Source organism: Pongo pygmaeus, chromosome 2, assembly GCF_028885625.2.
Source record: "Pongo pygmaeus isolate AG05252 chromosome 2, NHGRI_mPonPyg2-v2.0_pri, whole genome shotgun sequence".
In the NCBI taxonomy this organism is placed as follows: domain Eukaryota; kingdom Metazoa; phylum Chordata; class Mammalia; order Primates; family Hominidae; genus Pongo; species Pongo pygmaeus.
Genome location: NC_085930.1, coordinates 96,133,404 through 96,152,983, shown reverse-complemented (window position 1 = coordinate 96,152,983; position 19,580 = coordinate 96,133,404). Strand labels below are relative to the sequence as shown.

General features: G+C 38.7%; 1 protein-coding gene across 1 annotated transcript in view; it reads right to left on the bottom strand.

Annotated features, from left to right (window-relative positions):
• Positions 1-19,580, bottom strand: part of DNAH12 (dynein axonemal heavy chain 12) — a 269,687-nt gene that overhangs the window by 72,052 nt on the left and 178,055 nt on the right. Inside the window, exons 53-59 of the mRNA XM_063661044.1 lie at positions 18,029-18,118; positions 16,613-16,753; positions 14,435-14,676; positions 13,255-13,402; positions 12,808-12,953; positions 2,410-2,624; positions 1,104-1,296 (exon numbers count right to left, since the gene is read on the bottom strand). Of these exons, the coding sequence (XP_063517114.1) occupies positions 1,104-1,296; positions 2,410-2,624; positions 12,808-12,953; positions 13,255-13,402; positions 14,435-14,676; positions 16,613-16,753; positions 18,029-18,118 (1,175 nt within the window). The remainder of the gene's footprint in view (positions 1-1,103; positions 1,297-2,409; positions 2,625-12,807; positions 12,954-13,254; positions 13,403-14,434; positions 14,677-16,612; positions 16,754-18,028; positions 18,119-19,580) is intronic.

The following is a 19,580-nucleotide window of genomic DNA, read 5'->3' as shown; positions in this document are numbered from 1 at the left end:
TAAAATAAAAATAGTACACATATAAAGTATAAGGAAAACAATAAAAATTACCCATAATCTTACCACCACAGAGATAATTACTTTAACATTGAAGTGTATTCCTCTCCAATCTTTTTTTATTCTTTTTATATATGTAGATAAATATCAATCTTTTTTTAAACAAAATATCACCTATTCTGGATATAGTTTTATATGCTGCTTTTTCCTTCTTTTGCTAAGCATTTTCTTATTAATATCCTATATATATATATATGAATGTATTTCTATTTACGGTCATAGCATAGATTCCTAGGGGTGAAATTTCTGGCTCATTCCAAAGTCAGAAGTCATGGTGTCAGAGGAATTTGAACCAGAGCAACTCCATCTTGAGCAGGGGGTGGGTAAAATGTGATTAAAACCTACTGGACTGCATTCCCAAACGGTTGGGCATTCCAAGTCACAGGATGAGATAGGATGTCAACACAAGAAACAGGTCATAAAGACCTTGCTGATAAAAGAGGTTACAGTAAAGAAGCTGGCTAAATCCCACCAATACCAAGATGGCCACAAAAGTGACCTCTGGTCCTCCTCACTGCTACAACCCACCAGTGCCGTAATAGTTCACAAATGCTATGACAATGTCAAAAAGTTACCCTCTATGGTCTAAAAAAGGGAGACATAAATAATCCACCCCTTGTTTAGCATATAATCAAGAAATAACCATAAAAATGGACGACTAGCAGCCCTTGGGGCTGTCTATGGAGCAGCCATTCTTTTATGCCTTTACTTTCTTAATAAACTTGCTTTCATTATACTCTGTGGACTCGCCCTGAATTCTTTCTTGCACAAGATCCAACAATCCTTTCGTGGGGTCTGGATCGGAATCCCTTTCCTGTAACAATGGCAGGTAACCCGAACCCAACTGCCCATACTAAAAGCCCAATATAACGTGGTTGGCTTATAACTTACTTGTTACAGATGGCTATTTTAGAGGATTATGTGATTATTTATAGTAACAAAGTATAAAATTTGACAAAGTTTTAAAATATTCACAAAACAAAAATATCAATGACCTACAAATATTCCTTTTTAAACCATCTAGAAGCATCTAAGAAAATACGTACCTCTCCTTTGCAACAACAATACCTAGTAATTGATCTTCAAGTCCTTCTGGAGTTATCATGAAATTGAGCAAAGACACTTTTGTAGCCAGTTCTGGCATATAGTGTGGATTTCTCAGTTTTGTGGTGATATAAAATTTGAAATCAAAGGAATACTCAATAATGACCTCACCAAGTCTGATGCAATCAATGCCACCTATATTTCAGAAAACAAATGCATAACAAGTGAGCTAGTTACATAGCCCCTCATGCTATGGCCTTGCCTAGGTTACAAATAAATGGTCCTAAAGTAGTTTAAAATAGAAAACAGGGCCAGGCTCAGTGGCTCACACCTATAATCCCAACACTCTGGGAGGCCAAGGCAAGTGGATCACTGGAGGTAAGGAGTTCAACACCAGCCTGGCCAACATGTGAAACCCTATCTCTACTAAAAATACTAAAAAAATTAGTTGGGTGTCGTGGTGGAACACACCTGTAATCCCAGCTACTTTGGAGGCTAAGGAACAAGAATCGCTTGAACCCAGGAGGCAGTGAGCTGAGACTGCACTACCACACTCCAGCCTGAGCATCAGAGCAAGACTCTGTCTCAAAATGATAATAATAACATACAGAAAACAGGAGTGGCAAAAGTCACAGACACAGCAGCAAGTAAGCAATTATACAGCAGGACTCTTTCTGGGTTAATATAGGACATTTTCTCTGGTTGTCATAGAGCTTTGTAAATCAAGATTTCTTTTGAGCTTTCTTCCTCCATCAATTTTCAGTCACGATTCTAAAATATATGTAAATGACTAAAGCTCTTAAAGGTAATAGCACTTGGCAGAGACAAATTTTTATAAACAGAAAGATATTAGGTGGACAATGTTTACCTAAACTCAACTCAGGCCCACATTCACCATCACTATTCATGATGGCTAATGCCTGTAATCCCAGTACTTTGGGAGGCTGAGGGAGGAGGATCACTTGAGGCCAGGAGTTTGACACCATCACTATTCATAACAATAGACTTTTTGTGGTCAAGGATCACAGGATAAAGGAATTTCAAGCTGGCTTCAACTTCTTTATGTTCTCTGATAGTCTAGATAACAGCGGTTAAGGCAATGAAGAGAGGGCAATGTATTTATCTTAGAATACCTGGCGAAGGTTCATTCCTGACAGCTTGTTCCAAATTTCCTTTCACTCATAACAATGAGCCAGAAGTTCTGCATTATTAACATTGTTATTAAATTTATGTAGTAGGCTTCTTTCATGCCTCCAAGATAATTCAATCATCTTTCAGTTCTACAGATTAATAGTAATTGCTTTATACCTTGTTTAAAAGTTTGTCTGAGTAGTAAAGGCTCCAAAGATGGATCCAGTTCTTCACCAACATTTTCTAATAGAAGTGGAGTTCCAAACTGAATACAGTTTTCCAATGTTCTCATATAGTCTGAATCTGATAGCTTAATAACACTAAGCTGATTTTCTTTTTCAGAGTTTTTGATCCACTTATTGGCTTGACCCTGGGGGTCAATCATTAAAGGCCTAGAATATAATAAGAAAAATTCTGAGAGGAAGACATAGACGTTGAGATTTCTTTAAAATTATATAAATAATAAACATCACCATCAATCTGTACAAATACAAAGTATTTCACATACATTATCAGCATTACTCTTCACAAAAGTCCTATGAGAAAAAAGTGAAAAGGAATTTTTTTTTCTTATTTATTTTTCAAATGAAGAAATTCAGTCTCAGGAAGTACTCTGCCCAAGGTTCCAAGGTTCCAAAACTAGTTCAGTATTAGAAGTAGTAGGACCTTGTGAATCTATGAGCTCTGCCCTTTCCAATATAATATGCTGTCTTCATGGTAACTTTAATACATGACATCTGTTAATGTAATATGAAAATAATACTATAAAATATTTGATAAACATTTAAAACAAAAGATCCACTAGCATATAAGGGATTTCCTTAGATTATGAGTAGAATTACAAACCGTGTCCAAATTTAGGGTGGTATATATCTGAGATCTATTTAGGAGTTTCTTCTGAGTTAGTATAGTAAAGACTGTGTTCAAGAATATATGATTCATGGTTCAGATGTGTAATATATGATGTGCTTTTCTCTTCCTCATGGATGATGGTGACTGTCCTAGGTTTCTCTTGTATTCAGTACAGTACATTAAATTTTCTTTTAAAAATATAGCACAGAGGCCGGGTGCGGTGGCTCAGGCCTGTAATGCCAGCACTTTGGGAGGCCAAGGCGGGCAGATCACCTGATGTCAGGAGTTCAAGACCAGCCTGGCCAACATGGTGAAAGCCTGTCTCTACTAAAAAAAAAGTAAATAAATACAAAAATTAGCTGGGCGCGGTGGTGGGTGCCTGTAATCCCAGCTACAGGGGAGGCTGAGGCAGGAGAATCGCTTAAACCCGGGAGGTGGAGGTTGCAGTGAGCTGAGATCGCGCCACTGCACTCCAGCCTGGGCAACAAAGATTGAAACTCCATTAAAAAAAAAATATATATATATATATATATAAAATTTTATTTAATTATATATAATTTTTACATATTATATATAATTTTATTTAATTATATATAATTTTTACATATTATATATAATTTTATTTAATTATATATTATATATAAATTATATATATTTAATATTTATAAATATTTAAATAAATAAATAAATATATATAAAATAATAGAAAAGGGAGTTTTTGTCCCATGTCACTTCAGCTTTCCCATTCTCTTTCTATTCCAACAGCTTCTAGGGCTAGGGCTAAAATCCCCTTTCCCTATGAATAAGCTCTTTAATTTATTCTCAAATAACTGTGTTCTTTTAGTTTCTTTCTTTCCCCAGAGACAAAACTAGCTGGCTAGATGTTTTCTTTCTTGGCTCTAATTGTGCTGAAATCCTACTTAAAGTACAAAAAGGTCTAGACGGTACTTAAAATCTACTTTTCCTACCACAGCAAGAAAGCAAAGGCATTCTGCTAACAAGAAAGTTATTTTTTCATAGAAGTTACCTAGTAATTAGACTAGTAAATGATTTTAGTACCTTTCAAGCCCCTGTTTAAAGAGATATTATTTTCTTCCTTTCATGTCTTTATTATTGGAAAAAGACAGTAAGTGTTCATTCCCTCACAAAATGTAACATCTATAAATTAACATTCTAATGTTAATAAATGTCCTTGGTAATGCCTAAATAAATGTTCTTGGTTATCCAATAATTAGAGATTCTTGTCTACTCTGAAAGAAATCTGACTTCTAGTTAATATAACCTTATGTGAATACTGGAAAATTGGATTGTTGTGTCCATCATAGAAATAAGGCCAGGCCATGGTATTTGCATTCCAAGTATACCTTGCTCTAGGTATGAAAATAATACTAGGCTACATTTGAGATCTTTGAGCAGTCTGAAGAAAGCAGCATTATCCATCTATGTTTCTGACAGAGGTGGTAATTTGGAGGAAAATAAGCTTTGCTGTTAAGTAGCCAAAGCAATGTATAAATACTAAAAAAGGAACACACTATTTTGCATTTTATTTGTTTGTCTCCTACCTCCACCTAGGAGACATAGTAAGTATTTTCATCATGGTTGAAACATAGCAAAATCAGAACTTAAGATATAGACTAAAATGAGATATTCAAAGATAATTATAAAAAACTAACATTTCTTGAGCACTTATGTGCTAAGTGCTTTCTCACAACATTTCTATGAAGTAGGAGTTATTTTCATTTACAGATGGGGAAACCGAGGCATTGAGAGGTCAAATACATTACCAAAATCTCAAGACAGAAAGTGAGGAAGCTTGAACCCAAATGTCCTGACTCCAGAGTCTGAACTGCTCTCAACCACTGCACAATATTATAAACAGACAAACTGTGAGAAACTATAAAGAGCAAGCACAATGATTAATTATAAACTATGGTCACAACAGCATGACTGGCTAAAAATCCTTCTTCCTCCTAGTACTGATGGATAAAATATGACATTATTTTAAATGCACTGGTTAATTGAGGCTTGCATTTAAAAGACACATACATACATTCACACATAACTAATACATAGATACAGAAAAACACAGGTGCTGAAACAGATAAAACTAAAATCCAGAACAGTAAGTTTGTGAGCTAAACTGACACCTGGACTTGGGAAGAGTGTCAGTCTGATAACCTAGAGGCTCACTAGGTCCATATGTGGGGGGAGGCTAGTACTGAGACCTTTGCATTAAGCTGAAACTCACAAAAGGCTTAATGAAGTCACTGACAGAAAAATTTCAAGCCTATGCATAAAGAGAAAAGAAGGAAATGTTTTGATTCCCATCTCATATCTGGCTAGGAAAAAGTGTCCCCTGAAAATATGAATGTGTAGCTGTGGGTCTATATCTCATACACGTTTAGGATATAAATTCATACCACCTACATGACTGAGGAAACTCCAAGATGGAAAATTAACATGTTTGTGTCCAGCAATACTCCAAAGAATCCTGAAGAAGTAAAGGCAACACACACACTGCAGCTGAAAGTAGATTTGAAAGTTTACCCCTACTGCCACTCCAGTGGTTCCCTAACTGAAGTTTAGTCTTTTTTATTCTTGGAAAGCATAATATATATAAATATCAAAGATAAGAAAAATTTTAATGAAATGTCTTCTTTTAACATCTTAACATATACTCACAGTATTCATTTCTTAGAAAATGACTTGTTCTTTGATTTTAGGCTATTAATGGTAAATTACTTTAAAAATGTATTTATATTTCTTAAGTGTAGCATTTCATACTAAAAATCACTGAATTGTACAATTTAAAAGGGTAAATTTTATGGTACATGAATTATTTATCAATACAGCTGTTAAAAATGATGGGAGGTGGGGGCACTACAGATGCCTGTAGTTCCAGCTACATCAGGAGGCTGAGCCCAGGAGGTCAAGGCTGCAGTGGGCCATGATTGCACTACTACACTCCAGCCTAGGTGACAAACTGAGACCCCCATCTCAAAACACACACACATACACAAACACACGTGCATACACACCTGGACACATCAAACTGCTGAAAACTAAAGACAGAGAAAAATTGGAAAATTTCCAGAGGGAAAAAAAGACACATTACATAAAGAGGAACTAAAGTAAGACTTAGAGTAGACTTCTCATCAGACTATGTAGGTCAGAAGCAATGTAGTGACATCTTGAAAGAAAAAACAAAAAGCCCCAAAACAAAAGCAAAAAAACAACTGTCAACCCAGAATTCTAAACTCAGCAAAAAAAAAAAAAAAAAAATCTTTCAAAATGAAGATGAAATAAAGACTTTTTTCAAGGTTGGTTAATAGATACAGAAATGTAGTTAAGTAGAAGGCATAAGATCTAGCATTTGAGTGCAGTAGGGGAACTATAACAATAGTTTATTGTGTAATTCAAAACTGCTAGAAAAGAAGAATTGGAATATTCCCGACATAAAGAAAATATAAATGTTTAAAGTGATGAATACCCCATTATCCTGATTTGATCACTGCACATGGAATGAATGTATTAAGATATCACATATATCCTTGAAATATGTACAACTATTACATATTAATTTTTTTTCAAAATAAATAAATTATATCATATTTATTTGGGAATGGGCATTGCAATGGGAATACACATGCCATAGTAAACGTGCATATTCAGGGAGGTAAAGGAAGATAAAGATTTTTAAAGGATAAAAGAGGGGGATTACATAATTGTTTTGAATCAATTATCCTTGGCTACAAGGATCAATAACACTAGTGGCACCAGTCCCAAGTTGGACAGGCAGTTGCTGGCAGATGTCATCACAAAAGTATTTTTTTATGTAAGTTTGCGATGGCCTTTGTAAAAGATTGTGGTTTTTGCAGATTCTTTTCTAATAGTTCTCGTTATCAGGCAGTTGTGCATGAGAACCTTCCCCAGCTCCATTTGTGAGAATTTTTAACACAAGTGATTCAATTTTGATTCTTTTTTTTTTTTTTTGAGACAGAGTCTCACTCTGTAACCCAGGCTGGAGTGCAGTGGCGTGATCTTGGCTCACCGCAACCGCCGCCTCCCAGGCTCAAGCAATTCTCCCGCCTCAGCCCCCCGAGTAGCTGGGACCACAAGCAGGCACCATCACGTCCAGCTAATCTTTTGTATTTTTAGTAGAGACGGGGTTTCACCATGTTAGCCAGGATGGTCTTGATCTCCTGACCTCGTGATCTGCCCGCCTCGGCCTCCCAAAGTGCTGGGATTACAGGTGTGAGCCACCACGCCCGGCCTCAATTTTGATTCTTTTTTTTTTTTAATTAAGTACTTATTGATCATTCTTGGGTGTTTCTCGGAGAGGGGGATGTGGCAGGGTCATAGGATAATACTGGAGAGAAGGTCAGGAGATAAACACATGAACAAAGGTCTCTGGTTTTCCTAGGCAGAGGTCCCTGCGGCCTTCTGCAGTGTTTGTGTCCCTGGGTACTTGAGATTAGGGAGTGGTGATGACTCTTAAAGAGCATGCTGCCTTCAAGCATCTGTTTAACAAAGCACATCTTGCACCGCCCTTAATCCATTTAACCTTGAATTGACACAGCACATGTTTCAGAGAGCACCAGGCTGGGGGAAAGGCCATAGATCAACAGCATCCCAAGGCAGAAGAATTTCTCCTAGTCAGAACAAAATGGAGTCTCCTATGCCCACCTCTTTCTACACAGACACAGCAACAATCTGATCTCTCCTTCCTTTCCCCACACTTCCCCCCTTTCTTTTCAACAAAACCGCCATCGTCCTCATGGCCCGCTCCCGATGGTCTCTGTCTCTTCGGAGCTGTTGGGTACACCTCCCAGACAGGGCGGCCAGGCAGAGGCGCTCCTCACCTCCCAGATGGGGCGGCCGGGCAGAGGTGCTCCTCACCTCCCAGACGGGGTGGCCGGGCAGAGGCGCTCCTCACTTCCTCCCAGACGGGGTGGCAGCCAGGCAGAGGCGCTCCTCGCCTCCCAGACGGGGCGGCCGGGCAGAGGCGCTCCTCACTTCCTCCCAGACGGGGCGGCCGGGCAGAGGCGCTCCTCACATCCCAGAAGGGGCGGCCGGGCAGAAGTCCTCCTCACTTCCCAGACGGGGCGGCCGGGCAGAGGCGCTCCTCACCTCCCAGACGATGGGCGGTGGGGCAGAGGCGCTCCTCACTTCCCAGAGAGGGTGGCCGGGCAGAGGCGCTCCTCACTTACCAGACGGGGTGGCCGGGTAGAGGCGCTCCTCACTTCCCAGACGGGGCAGCCGGGCAGAGGCGCTCCTTACTTCCTCCCAGACGGGGTGGCAGCCGGGCAGAGGCGCTCTTCACTTCCTCCCAGACAGGGTGGTGGCGGGGCAGAGGCACTCCTCACCTCCCAGACGGGGCAGCCGGGCAGAGGCGCTCCTCACTTCCCAGACGGGGCAGCCGGGCAGAGGCGCTCCTCACTTCCCAGACGGGGTGGCAGCCGGGCAGAGGCGCTCCTCACCTCCCAGACTGGGCGGCCGGGCAGAGGCACTCCTTACTTCCCAGATGGGGCGGCTGGGCAGAGGCACTCCTCACTTCCTCCCAGACGGGGTGGCCGCCAGGCAGAGGCGCTCCTCACCTCCCAGACGGGGCGGCCGGGCAGAGGTGCTCCTCATCTCCCAGACGGGGCGGCCGGGCAGAGGTGCTCCTCACTTCCTCCCAGACGGGGTGGCGGCCGGGCAGAGGCGCTCCTCACCTCCCAGACAGGGTGGCCAGGCAGAGGCGCTCCTCACTGTCCAGACGGGGCGGCTGGGTAGAGGCGCTCCTCACTTCCCAGATGGGGCAGCCGGGCAGAGGCGCTCCTCACTTCCTCCCAGACGGGGTGGCGGCTGGGCAGAGGTGCTCCTCACCTCCCAGACGGGGCGACCAGGCAGAGGCGCTCCTCACTTCCCAGAAGGGGCGACCGAGCAGAGGCGCTCCTCACTTCCCAGAAGGGGCGACCGGGCAGAGGCGCTCCTCACATCCCAGACGATGGGCGGCCGGGCAGAGACGCTCCTCACTTCCTATATGGGATGGCGGCCGGGCAGAGGCACTCCTCACTTCCCAGACGCGGCGGCTGGGCAGAGGGGCTCCTCACTTCCCAGACGGGGTGGCGGCCGGGCAGAGGCGCTCCTCCCAGATGGGGCAGCGGCAGGGCAGAGGCTGTAATCTTAGCACTTTAGGAGGCCAAGGCAGGCGGCTGGGAGGTGGAGGTTGCAGCCAGCCGAGATCACGCCACTGCACTCCAGCCTGAGCAACATTGAGCATTGAGTGAGCGAGACTCCGTTTGCAATCCCAGCACCTCGGGAGGCCGAGGCGGGCAGATCACTCGAGGCCAGGAGCTGGAGACCAGCCTGGTCAACACGGTGAAACCCCGTCTCCACCAAAAACACAGAAACTAGTCAGGCGTGGCAGCGTGCGCCTGCAATCCCAGGCACTCGGCAGGCCGAGGCAGGAGAATCACAGGAGCCCGAGGCAGGGAGGTTGCAGTGAGCCGAAATCACGGCAGTACAGTCCAGCTTTGGCAACAGAGGGAGACCGAAAAAAGAAGGAGAGGGAGACCAAAGAAAGGGGACAGAAGGAGAGGGAGACCGAAGAAAGGGGAGAGGGAGGGGGAGGGGGAGAGGGCATATTAATTTTTTTAAAAGATTTTTTTAGACCAGAAAAAGAAAAAAGCTGAATTCACTGCCAGTAGACCTGTTCACATGAAGTGTTAAAGGACATTCTTCAGGCAGAAGAAATGTGAAACCAAACAGAAACTCAAAGAAATTAAGAGTTCCCAAAATGGGAAAAAGATGAAGGTAAACATAAGACTTTTTTCTTATATTTAATCACTCTAAAAGATAAATTATTGTCTAAAGTAAAAATAAAGAGAATGTATTATAGAATTTATGGCATATGAAAAAGTGAAATATATAACAGCACAAAAGACAGAAAAGAGATAGAATTATACTGTTGAAAGATATTTACACTATATATATAATAGCATAAAATTATTTGAAGATATTCAGTAATGAACTAGAGATGGATGATATTATAAACACTAGCACAAACACTAAAAATAGGGAGTGTTTAACCAATAAGCCAATGTGGACATAAAATGGAATCATAAAAAAAAAATTCAGTTAATCCAAATCCAAGTAGAAAAAGAAAAAAGAACAAAGAACAAAGGAGACAAATAGAAAAGAACAAGATGGTAGATTTAAATCTAAGTGTATCAATAATTCCACTAAACGTAAATGATCTAAATACTGTGATTAAAAGTAGAAAGAAAAAGAAAGTCATTTTAAAAGCAATTCACAAGTCCTCACTAAAATTAGAAAGACTAAAGGGACAAAGCAGTGAGGAAATAATGGATAACTCAACAAACAGTGCTGGAGTAAATGGCTATCATTATAAAAATAAATAAAATTACCTTTCTTCATGTCCAAAAATGCAAAAAGAAGGAAGCAAACACGAGAGTCCTAATTGTAAAAAGTACACTGCTTTTCCAGGTCATGACTCTTTTTCTGAGAACTACACTCCTGGTCTTCAATACTCATGTTTGTTACTCTGGCTTGGGCCCTGCAGCTGTAAGTTACTAGACCTAAGGTGAATATTTGTCCTAAGCTAGACCAAGCAGATGTTTTTCACAGGAATTAGAAATTGGACTCAGTGGTTACAGTTAATCTATATTACTCAACTGATTTTTTTTTTTTTTTGAGACAGAGTCTCGCTTTGTCACCCCAGCTGGAGTGCAGTGGTGCAATCTTGGTTCACTGCAACCTCCGCCTCCCAGGTTCAAGCGATTTTCCTGCCTCAGCCTCCTGAGTAGCTGGATTACAGGCGCACACCACCACATCTGGCTAATTTTTTTTTTTTTTTGTATTTTCAGTAGAGATGGGGTTTCACCATATTGACCAGGCTAATCTTCAACTCCCGACCTTCTGGTCTGCCTGCCTCAGCCTCCCAAAGTGCTGGGATTACAGGCGTGAGCCACCGTGCCCAGCCCACAACAGCATTTTCTAAACTGCAATTTAAACAATCTGAATGGTCATGAAACACATGGAAATGGGTTCTAAAACAGAATTAACCGACACAAGGGTCTAATATTCTGCTAAACAGAATGATCTCTGCTCTACCACAGAACACATTTTTTATAACTAAAATATATTCTTTTTCAGATTATATTAAATTTTGCTTATTGCTTAGAAGTTTCAACCTAAGTATCTTTGCTCTCAAGTAAAGTTTTGAGCACAAACTCAATATATGATTATATACATTCTTATTTTATTAAAACAATACTGACAATATAAACAGGAGTTAGTTGTTTTGAAGCTTCCAGAAAGATTTGCAAAGAATATAAAACAAACAATAACTCAAACTTTCAGGATGTTAGATTTCCTTATATCTTTAATTTATCTCATCTAAAAGAAGACTGAAATTTCCATTATGGTTTTAAAGGCAGTGAGTGTGATATCCTATTCCACAATTCACTCCAGCATAGTAATTAAGAGCAAGGATTTGAAAGTCAGATTGCCTGGATTCAAATTCTGACTCTATCACTTATTCGCTAAGTTATCTTTACTAATTTAAAATTACTAAATCATTCTGGGCTTCAATTTCCTCATCTATAAAATGGGATAATAATAATACCTAACTCACAGGACATTGTGAAGATGTAGGGCACTTAGACTAGTACCTGATAAATCTAAGAGCTCCATAGTACCTATCACAGCATATTTGAGACACAGTCCCATGAAAAGACTTTTAAAATTAGATGATAGTGTCACTACATAACCATTATAGAAAACTATTTCTCAAAGGAAAGTAGTTTTCCAAGTTTTTCAAAGTGATATAAATAAAAGGATAACAATAAAGGCCATTTGAAAAGTTTTTATAATTATCAGACTAACAATGATAGCAAATAAAAAAGGTACCCATGAAATTGCATAAATTATCAAGTTATAGTATCTTGAAGATGGGTAGCAATACCTAGTTAAAACAAGTACATTGTATAGCCAGAAACTAGAAATAGTCCAGATGTCCATCAGTAGGAGAATACATAAACAGTGATATATTCATAAAATGGAACTCAGCAACAAAAAATAGGAACAGAGTACCAATGCATGCAATAACATGGATAAATCTCAGAAAAAATATGCCAATAACGTATACATTATGATTCCTTTATATGAAATTCTAGAAGTAATCCATACAAAAATAACCTAGGCAAAACTAACCTATGGTGGGAAATAATCAGAACAATTATTTCCTGGGGTGGGATGAGGGTAGGGATTTACTGGAAAGGAACATAAGGAGACTTCCCTGGTGGTAGTCATGTTTTGTATCTTGATAGAGATTTGGGTTACACTGGTGTGTTATCTTTGTTAGAACTCACTGAACGGTATGGTTTTGTGTATTTCATGTATGTAAATTTTACCTCAAAAGAATAAAACATAAGCAAATATTGAACTTTAGTTGATGATATGCATGCTGAAGTATCTGGAAGGAAGTATACCTATGTCTGCCATTTACATGGAAATGCATTTTAAAAGATGGGTTGATGGAGTGATAGAGGGAAGGACAGGTACATAATAAAGCAGCAAGAATACTAAAATGTTAATTGCAGAATCTAGGAGGTAGTAGTTATATTGGTGCTTATGATAAAATTCTTTCAATGTTTCTATATGTTTGAAAACTTTCAAATAAAACAACAGAAAAAATAAATAGTTTATATTTCTTACCAACGCCTAGAGTTGTTAACGATCACTCCGTTATCTATGGAAAATGTATCTGTTGGTAATCCAGCAATATTCCAAGCTCTAATTTTTACTGGATCACCCAGGGTTTTACTCAACAAGAACTCCTCTGAACATGGGATTTTTTTCTTCTGTAAGAAATAAACAAAAATCTGTTTTCCTTCACCTTGTTAACTGAAATATTTTTTAAATTAAAATATTGGTTTAATTGTCACTAGGCATTATTTAATAACTCTAAGGAACAGAAAGAAAAGAAATTAAAAGTTGAATGGTGGAAGTATTTTACTGATGAAACAAGAAGCAAAAAAAGAAAGACCCCATGTTTTCAGTTATTTCTTCTTTTCTGCTGTTATTATCATCCTTTCCCCCAAAATATCCCAAAACATACTTTGGATGTTCTAAAACAAGACTTACAAAATATAAATCCACTACCTTGCACAACATGCTCCAATCTTTTGTACATGTTTGTCGAAAGCCAGAAGTGAAAGCACCAAGGTAAGCTATTACTCCTGCTGATACTAAGACATCGCCAGTTAAATTTTCATATGTTATCTGAAGGTCATCTGCAGCTTGCGACCATCTGTGCCATCAACCAAAGGCAAAACAGATTTACAACAGAAAATGATGTGAGACAGTAATTGAAAGGGCAAGGGCTTCCAGTCCAATTCTGTAACAAAAAGCTATAAAATGTTGGACACCTGCTTATCTGTAAAATGAGGTTGGAACCCTTCTAGCTCTTATATGCTATAACATGTATCTAAATTATGTGAATGACAATCTTCCTTTCATTATTAGAATATTAGACATTTCTTAGAGGACTTGGCCCTTCAGAAAAAGCAAAAACAAACAAAAACAAATAAACAAAAAAACCCAAACACCAACATTTTGCCTAATAATTTTCTCTTGGATGATTTGGTCTAGTGGCTGTGCTATTTGTTTTAGTATTTATTGTTAGACTGTAAAACATAGGAACATTTGCAATTCATTACCAAAAATTACATTTAAGCTGTATAGAAGCTGACATATTAAGATTGGTATTTTTTCCATTTAATGAAACCCATACAATAAAAAAGTGTATTCTAAAACTATCTAATCTGTACTACAAAGTCTTGTCAAAGATATATTATTACTTTATCATGCTATTAATTCAACAAATAGAATAAATGAAATAGCTGGCTGTCCAATCCAAGTAAATACATTAGAATAAAGCTTACCAGCTTTGTTAGATTAAGCCAGTTATATCTTCCTTAACATAAAATTTAACCAATGAACCATGCATTCACTACTCCCTCCAAACATTACAAAAAATTTTGAACGTACATAAAATTGGAAAGAACTGTACAACAAACAACTACATACTTACCACTTGGATTTAAAAAATGGTTACCATTTGCCTTGTTTGCCTCTTTTAAAAGACCATGTGAAAGCAATTTGTAAACACCATCCTCAAGACTGATATCCTTGTTTGGAAAAGCCTGGCCAGGTGTCTTCTAGAATGTCCCACATTCTCAACCAGCCATTGTAAAATCAGTAATCACAATAAATACCCAAAGAAGGTCACATATTCAAGGCTGACGTTCCTAAATCTTGTTAAAACAAATAGAAATCTGACCTTGATTTTTCTCCACCCAGTCCTCCAATTAATTGTGAGGCTCTTTCAAGTTTCTTAGCACAGAGTTCCACCTGGTCTTCTAAAGCAGCCTTTTCCTCTGTTTTCTCAAGAAATGTCATTTGTAAATTTTCCAGATGATGTTCTACTTCTGCCAGTTCTGCTCTCTTCTGATTCAAAAGCTCCATTGTCTCAGCTAAAGACTTCTGAGCTTCTGATAAGCGAGCTTTCTTAGGAGCCACTACCTTTTTGGGAAGAATATATGCAGATATGATGTGTACTATGTAAAATTGATATCTATATAATTCCTCCCTTATAAATATTATGGATTAGAAATGCATTGTAATAAATTATATAAACATTTTGCCTTAAATCTTCTGTTTTTACATACAAAGTAAAATACACCTATATATTGTATAAAATAGATAAATCTGGACTAGCAAATTGTTACCTATAAAATAGATAATTTATACTGGGCTAACAAAATGTCAAAATATGTGGCAAAAAATGTCACAAGATGTCTCAAAATAATGAGTAGGTGTCACTTAACTATTGTCAAATAACAGAGAAAAACATATAACATGGAATAATAAGTGTTTGTTTAAACACATGAATATGTTTTGGGTGTTTTTTTTTCCTTTCCAAGCTTGTGATTTTCTTCCCAGTCAGACTGAGGCTTACATCTGCCTTGCCAGGATTAGAGCTGTGATGGTGGAAATAAAAAGGAAGAAAACCTCGATGCTCAGTTTCACTACCAAAACTGAATTTTCCCCAACAAATCTTGAAAAGCCACACTTGACTGAGAGAAAAGAGATTTCCTAAAGTTTTTTTGTTATGCTCATCAAGCTATCAAGAATGCAGTTTGGCCAACTGGATCACCAAGCGTCCTCCAAGCCCTTGGTACAAAGAATGTAGAAGATGACCAGAGAGAGTGTGTGCCTGTTAGAAAGAAGACAGACCTAACTCTTCTGGTAAATTGCCATGAATGAAGCTGAAGGCAGGGAGGGACAAGAGAGAGAGAGCAGTGTATCAGACACAAAATGCCCTGCTTTCTCTTTGCTGCATTGAAATCATGAAAGAAAATGTGTTAAATAAGTAGACAGAAAGCAGGAAGTTCCCTTTTCTGCTTCTGACTTCAGAGAAGACACTGCTGCATATTTCCCTCCCATGCTTCTGTATCAACATGGGGCAGCTTGTATCAGAATAAAAATGGCAGTGTGGAGTTATAGAGTGGGAAGGCAGGAAAAAGCCTGAGTGCCTTGGCTTCTCTGCTTTGTAGAAAGGATCCACAAGATTCTACACATCTGTGGAACATGTGGAAATTAGCTGAGCTACCATGAGACTACTGTGTGAAGGGACAAGATGTTTAATGGAAAGATATCCTAGATAAAATTAATTTTATTTCTTTAACAAGTTTATTCAGGTCTGCTCCTTTGAAATTAACGAAGTCTCTACCTCTCTATAAGGACATGTACATATATCATTTAGGAAGACCTTCCCAATTATTACAGCTTGATCATCTATTCTATCTTCTGAGCTTGTTTTAAACACAAGCTACCACGTATTTTCATCTACCTTTTTATTTATATTTCTTTCTTCCTTAGGTAGAATTCTGCAAGCTGCAAGGGCAAAGCCTTTGTTGCCCTGGTCCTTTGCTAGCCAAATTTACAAAATGCTCTTAACTATTCTCTGCTCTCCCAGAAATTTGGACCCAGTGGGTATTCCATAAAAGGTTCTATGTCAATGCATGTTCTTGTTTCAGGGGATCTTTCCATGCTCTGCCTCTTAACTCTACTGGATCTTCTTACTTCTGATCCTTTGAATCAACTTTTTAATCTGGCACTTTCCCCTTGATGTTTTAGATTTTTCTTTGCTTCTGCCTCATCAAACCTTAATTCTCTTTTGTCCTGGGTCCTAAAGCTATAAGTAAATCTGACTAATTCTACTCATCATCCCTGCTCCTGCATCACTACCACCCACACCAGCCCCAACCAGGTTATGTTATGCACAAATATTCTCCTCGTCTACTAGGTGTGCAATCAATATATGATAATACACTACAGCAGGACAACTTCTCTCTGTGGTCACTTTGAGAAACTTCTTAACCAGTAAATATAAGCACAGATTTTAATTCCTGGGAATATCTTAGTAAAACATAGATGGTGCTAATGTTCAAAATACCTTTGCAACTCTGTCGTACACTTCCATGGCCATAATCCACTTACACAGACCCTCAGCTGCAGAAGAAGCTTTAGCAACCTTAGGGGGATCAAACTCAGGGTTCGTTAAGTATTCACTACGAATCTTCTGCATAACAGTCACCTATACAACAAAGATTTAAATTTTAAAATTTCAATATAGATCACATAATCATCAGATGGAAAAAAAACATATACAATAAAAACATTTGTATAAAAAAGTTAATGTTGGCTTTAAAAACCAAAATAAGTATTTTGAGATAATTTAAAAATAAGCATAATTGTAGCAGAAATACATCATATTTGTGAGCAAAATATGCAAATGTATTACAGATATTAAGGCAAAATGTTTCTTCCAAAAATATTAAAAGACTTACAAGTTTAGGCCGGGTGCAGTGGCTCACACCTGTAATCCCAGCACTTTGGGAGGCCAAGGCTGGCAGATCACTTGAGACCAGGAGTTCGAGGCCAGCCTGGCCAACATGGTAAAACCCTGTCTCTACTAATAGTACAAAAATTAGCTGGGCATAGTGGCGGGTGCCTGTAATCCCAGCTACTCAAGAGGCTGAGGCAGGAGAATTGCTTGAACCCGGGAGGTGGAGGTTGCAGTGAGCCGAGATCCCGCCACTGCACTCCAGCCTGGGTGACAGAGTGAGACTCTGTCTCAAAAAACAAAAACAAAAAAAAGACATACGAGAACAAATGGAAACAATGGAAAAGAACAATTAAACATTAAGAATAAGAATTTGAATAGAAAATAATATGCTATACTTTTTAAATCTTTTTTTTTTTTTTTTTTTGAAACGGAGTCTTGCTCTGTCGCCCAGGCTAGAGTGGAGTGGCACGATCTCGGCTCACTGCAAGCTCCGCCTCCCGGGTTCACGCCATTCTCCTGCCTCAGCCTCTCGCGTAGCTTGGGACTACAGGCACCCGCCACCACGCCCGGCTAATTTTTTTGTATTTTTAGTAGAGACGGGATTTCAAAGTGTTAGCCAGGTTGGTCTCGATCTCCTGACCTCGTGATCCGCCTGCCTCGGCCTCCCAAAGTGCTGGGATTACAGGCTTGAGCCACTGCTCCCGGCCACTTTTTAAATCTTACATAAATTTGTGTATCAGATTTCTTAATAATTATCATAAGAAGACATTTAGACAACTCTTTCAAGTCAATTATACACTAAAAGAGTATCTTATTAAATAACTTTTTAATTATCTGAGACAGGAATGGTTTTAAACATTATGAAAATTCATAGTATCATTAATAAATGTAATATCTCTTTATTAATTATCTTAATCCTAAAATGGACTATTTCTATATGTGTTGTAAACTATTGCATCATATTAACGTTCTTAAACATTTTAGCCAAGTCACATTTATAGAAAAAAACCCAATGCAACTCACTGGAATGTTGTCCTTGTCATATTCTTTCAAATCTCTTAAGAAATTCATATCTCCCAGAAGTTTTTTGCTAGGTCCCCAGTAATCTAATATCTACAAATAAAATTTATGGAAATTTGTTAAATTTGCAAGTAAAAATGCTAGATGCAAAATTTTTCTTCTTGAAGTTTAAGAGGCATTATCCAGAGAAACTAATCGTATACTTTTGGTTTGTTTTGAGATGGAGTCTCGCTCTGTCACCCAGGCTGGAGTGCCGTGGTGCAATATCGGCTCACTGCCTCCCAGGTTCAAGTGATTCTCCCACTTCAGCCTCCCGAGTAGCTGGGACTACAGGCATCTGCCACCACACCTGGCTAATTATTGTATTTTTAGTAGAGACAGGGTTTCACCATGTTGGCCAGGCTGGTCTCCAACTCCTGACCTCAAGTGATCCACCTGCCTCAGCCTCCCAAAGTGCTGGGATTACAGGCATGAGCCACCATGCCCAGCTTAATCATATACTTTCAAAATATCAACTTACATCTCCTTGGAAATTAAGACTTTCCTCAAGAACATGTTAAACATAAAATATTTTTAAATATGGAAATGCATTTATAGACTGAATTTGTTTAAAAAAGTAAACACTGAAAGGAAAATAATGTGATTATTTCTTTTGAAAACCTGAGCTACTTGCATAAACGCCATCACAATTTCATATAAGAAAATAAATTTTTATTACTTCAAAATTTATTTTCCTTTATTCTTTGACTCTTTCAAATAAGAAAAGTAACAAACTTTTTCTTAAACACAAACTCCTCACTTACCTAGGCTCTCCAAGTGAAATTAAAGGAGAAAGCAGAAGGCCAAAGAGTACACGTTGTTCTGCCAACCATAGGGTAAAAGCACATGCTACTTATACTGGCAAAAGAGCTGAAATAACCAGCTGAAAATTTTTTTCTACTTCTGGAAGCCTGATAGGGAGGGAGGGGTGTGTGTGTGTGTGTGTGTGTGTGTGTGTGTGTGTGTGTGTGTGTGTGTGTGTGTGTGTGTAAATGAGAATAACTTAATAAGGTAAGAGCCTATTTATTTTCTTTATTATCTCAATGAAGGACAGAATGGCCAAAAAAAAAAAAAAAATCTAATTCTTTAATTCAAGAATTTAAACCCAGGTATTAAAAAAACCTGAGAAGAAAATTAGTCTGTAAATTCAGTTTAGAATGAATACTATGCCTTCCTTTTTAAAGGATGTATCCTTGAATAATAACTGTAATAATAACAGCTAACATTTATTGTGCACTTATTGTTCGTGAGGCTTTATACCTAAGAACTTTATATGTATTAACTAATCTAATTCTCTTACTAGCTTTTTGAGGTAGATACTATGAGTACCGTGTCTTTTTTTAATGGAATTCCACACATGTTAAATACCTTAACCAAGGTCACACTGCTAGTGGGGTCCGGATTTCTGAATACAGACATTCTAGCTCCAGGGCACATGCTTTTAACAACTTTGCTATACTGCTTAACTCAGATTTTTTGGAATACCCAGAAAGGATCTTAGCTGGAAAAGTACAGG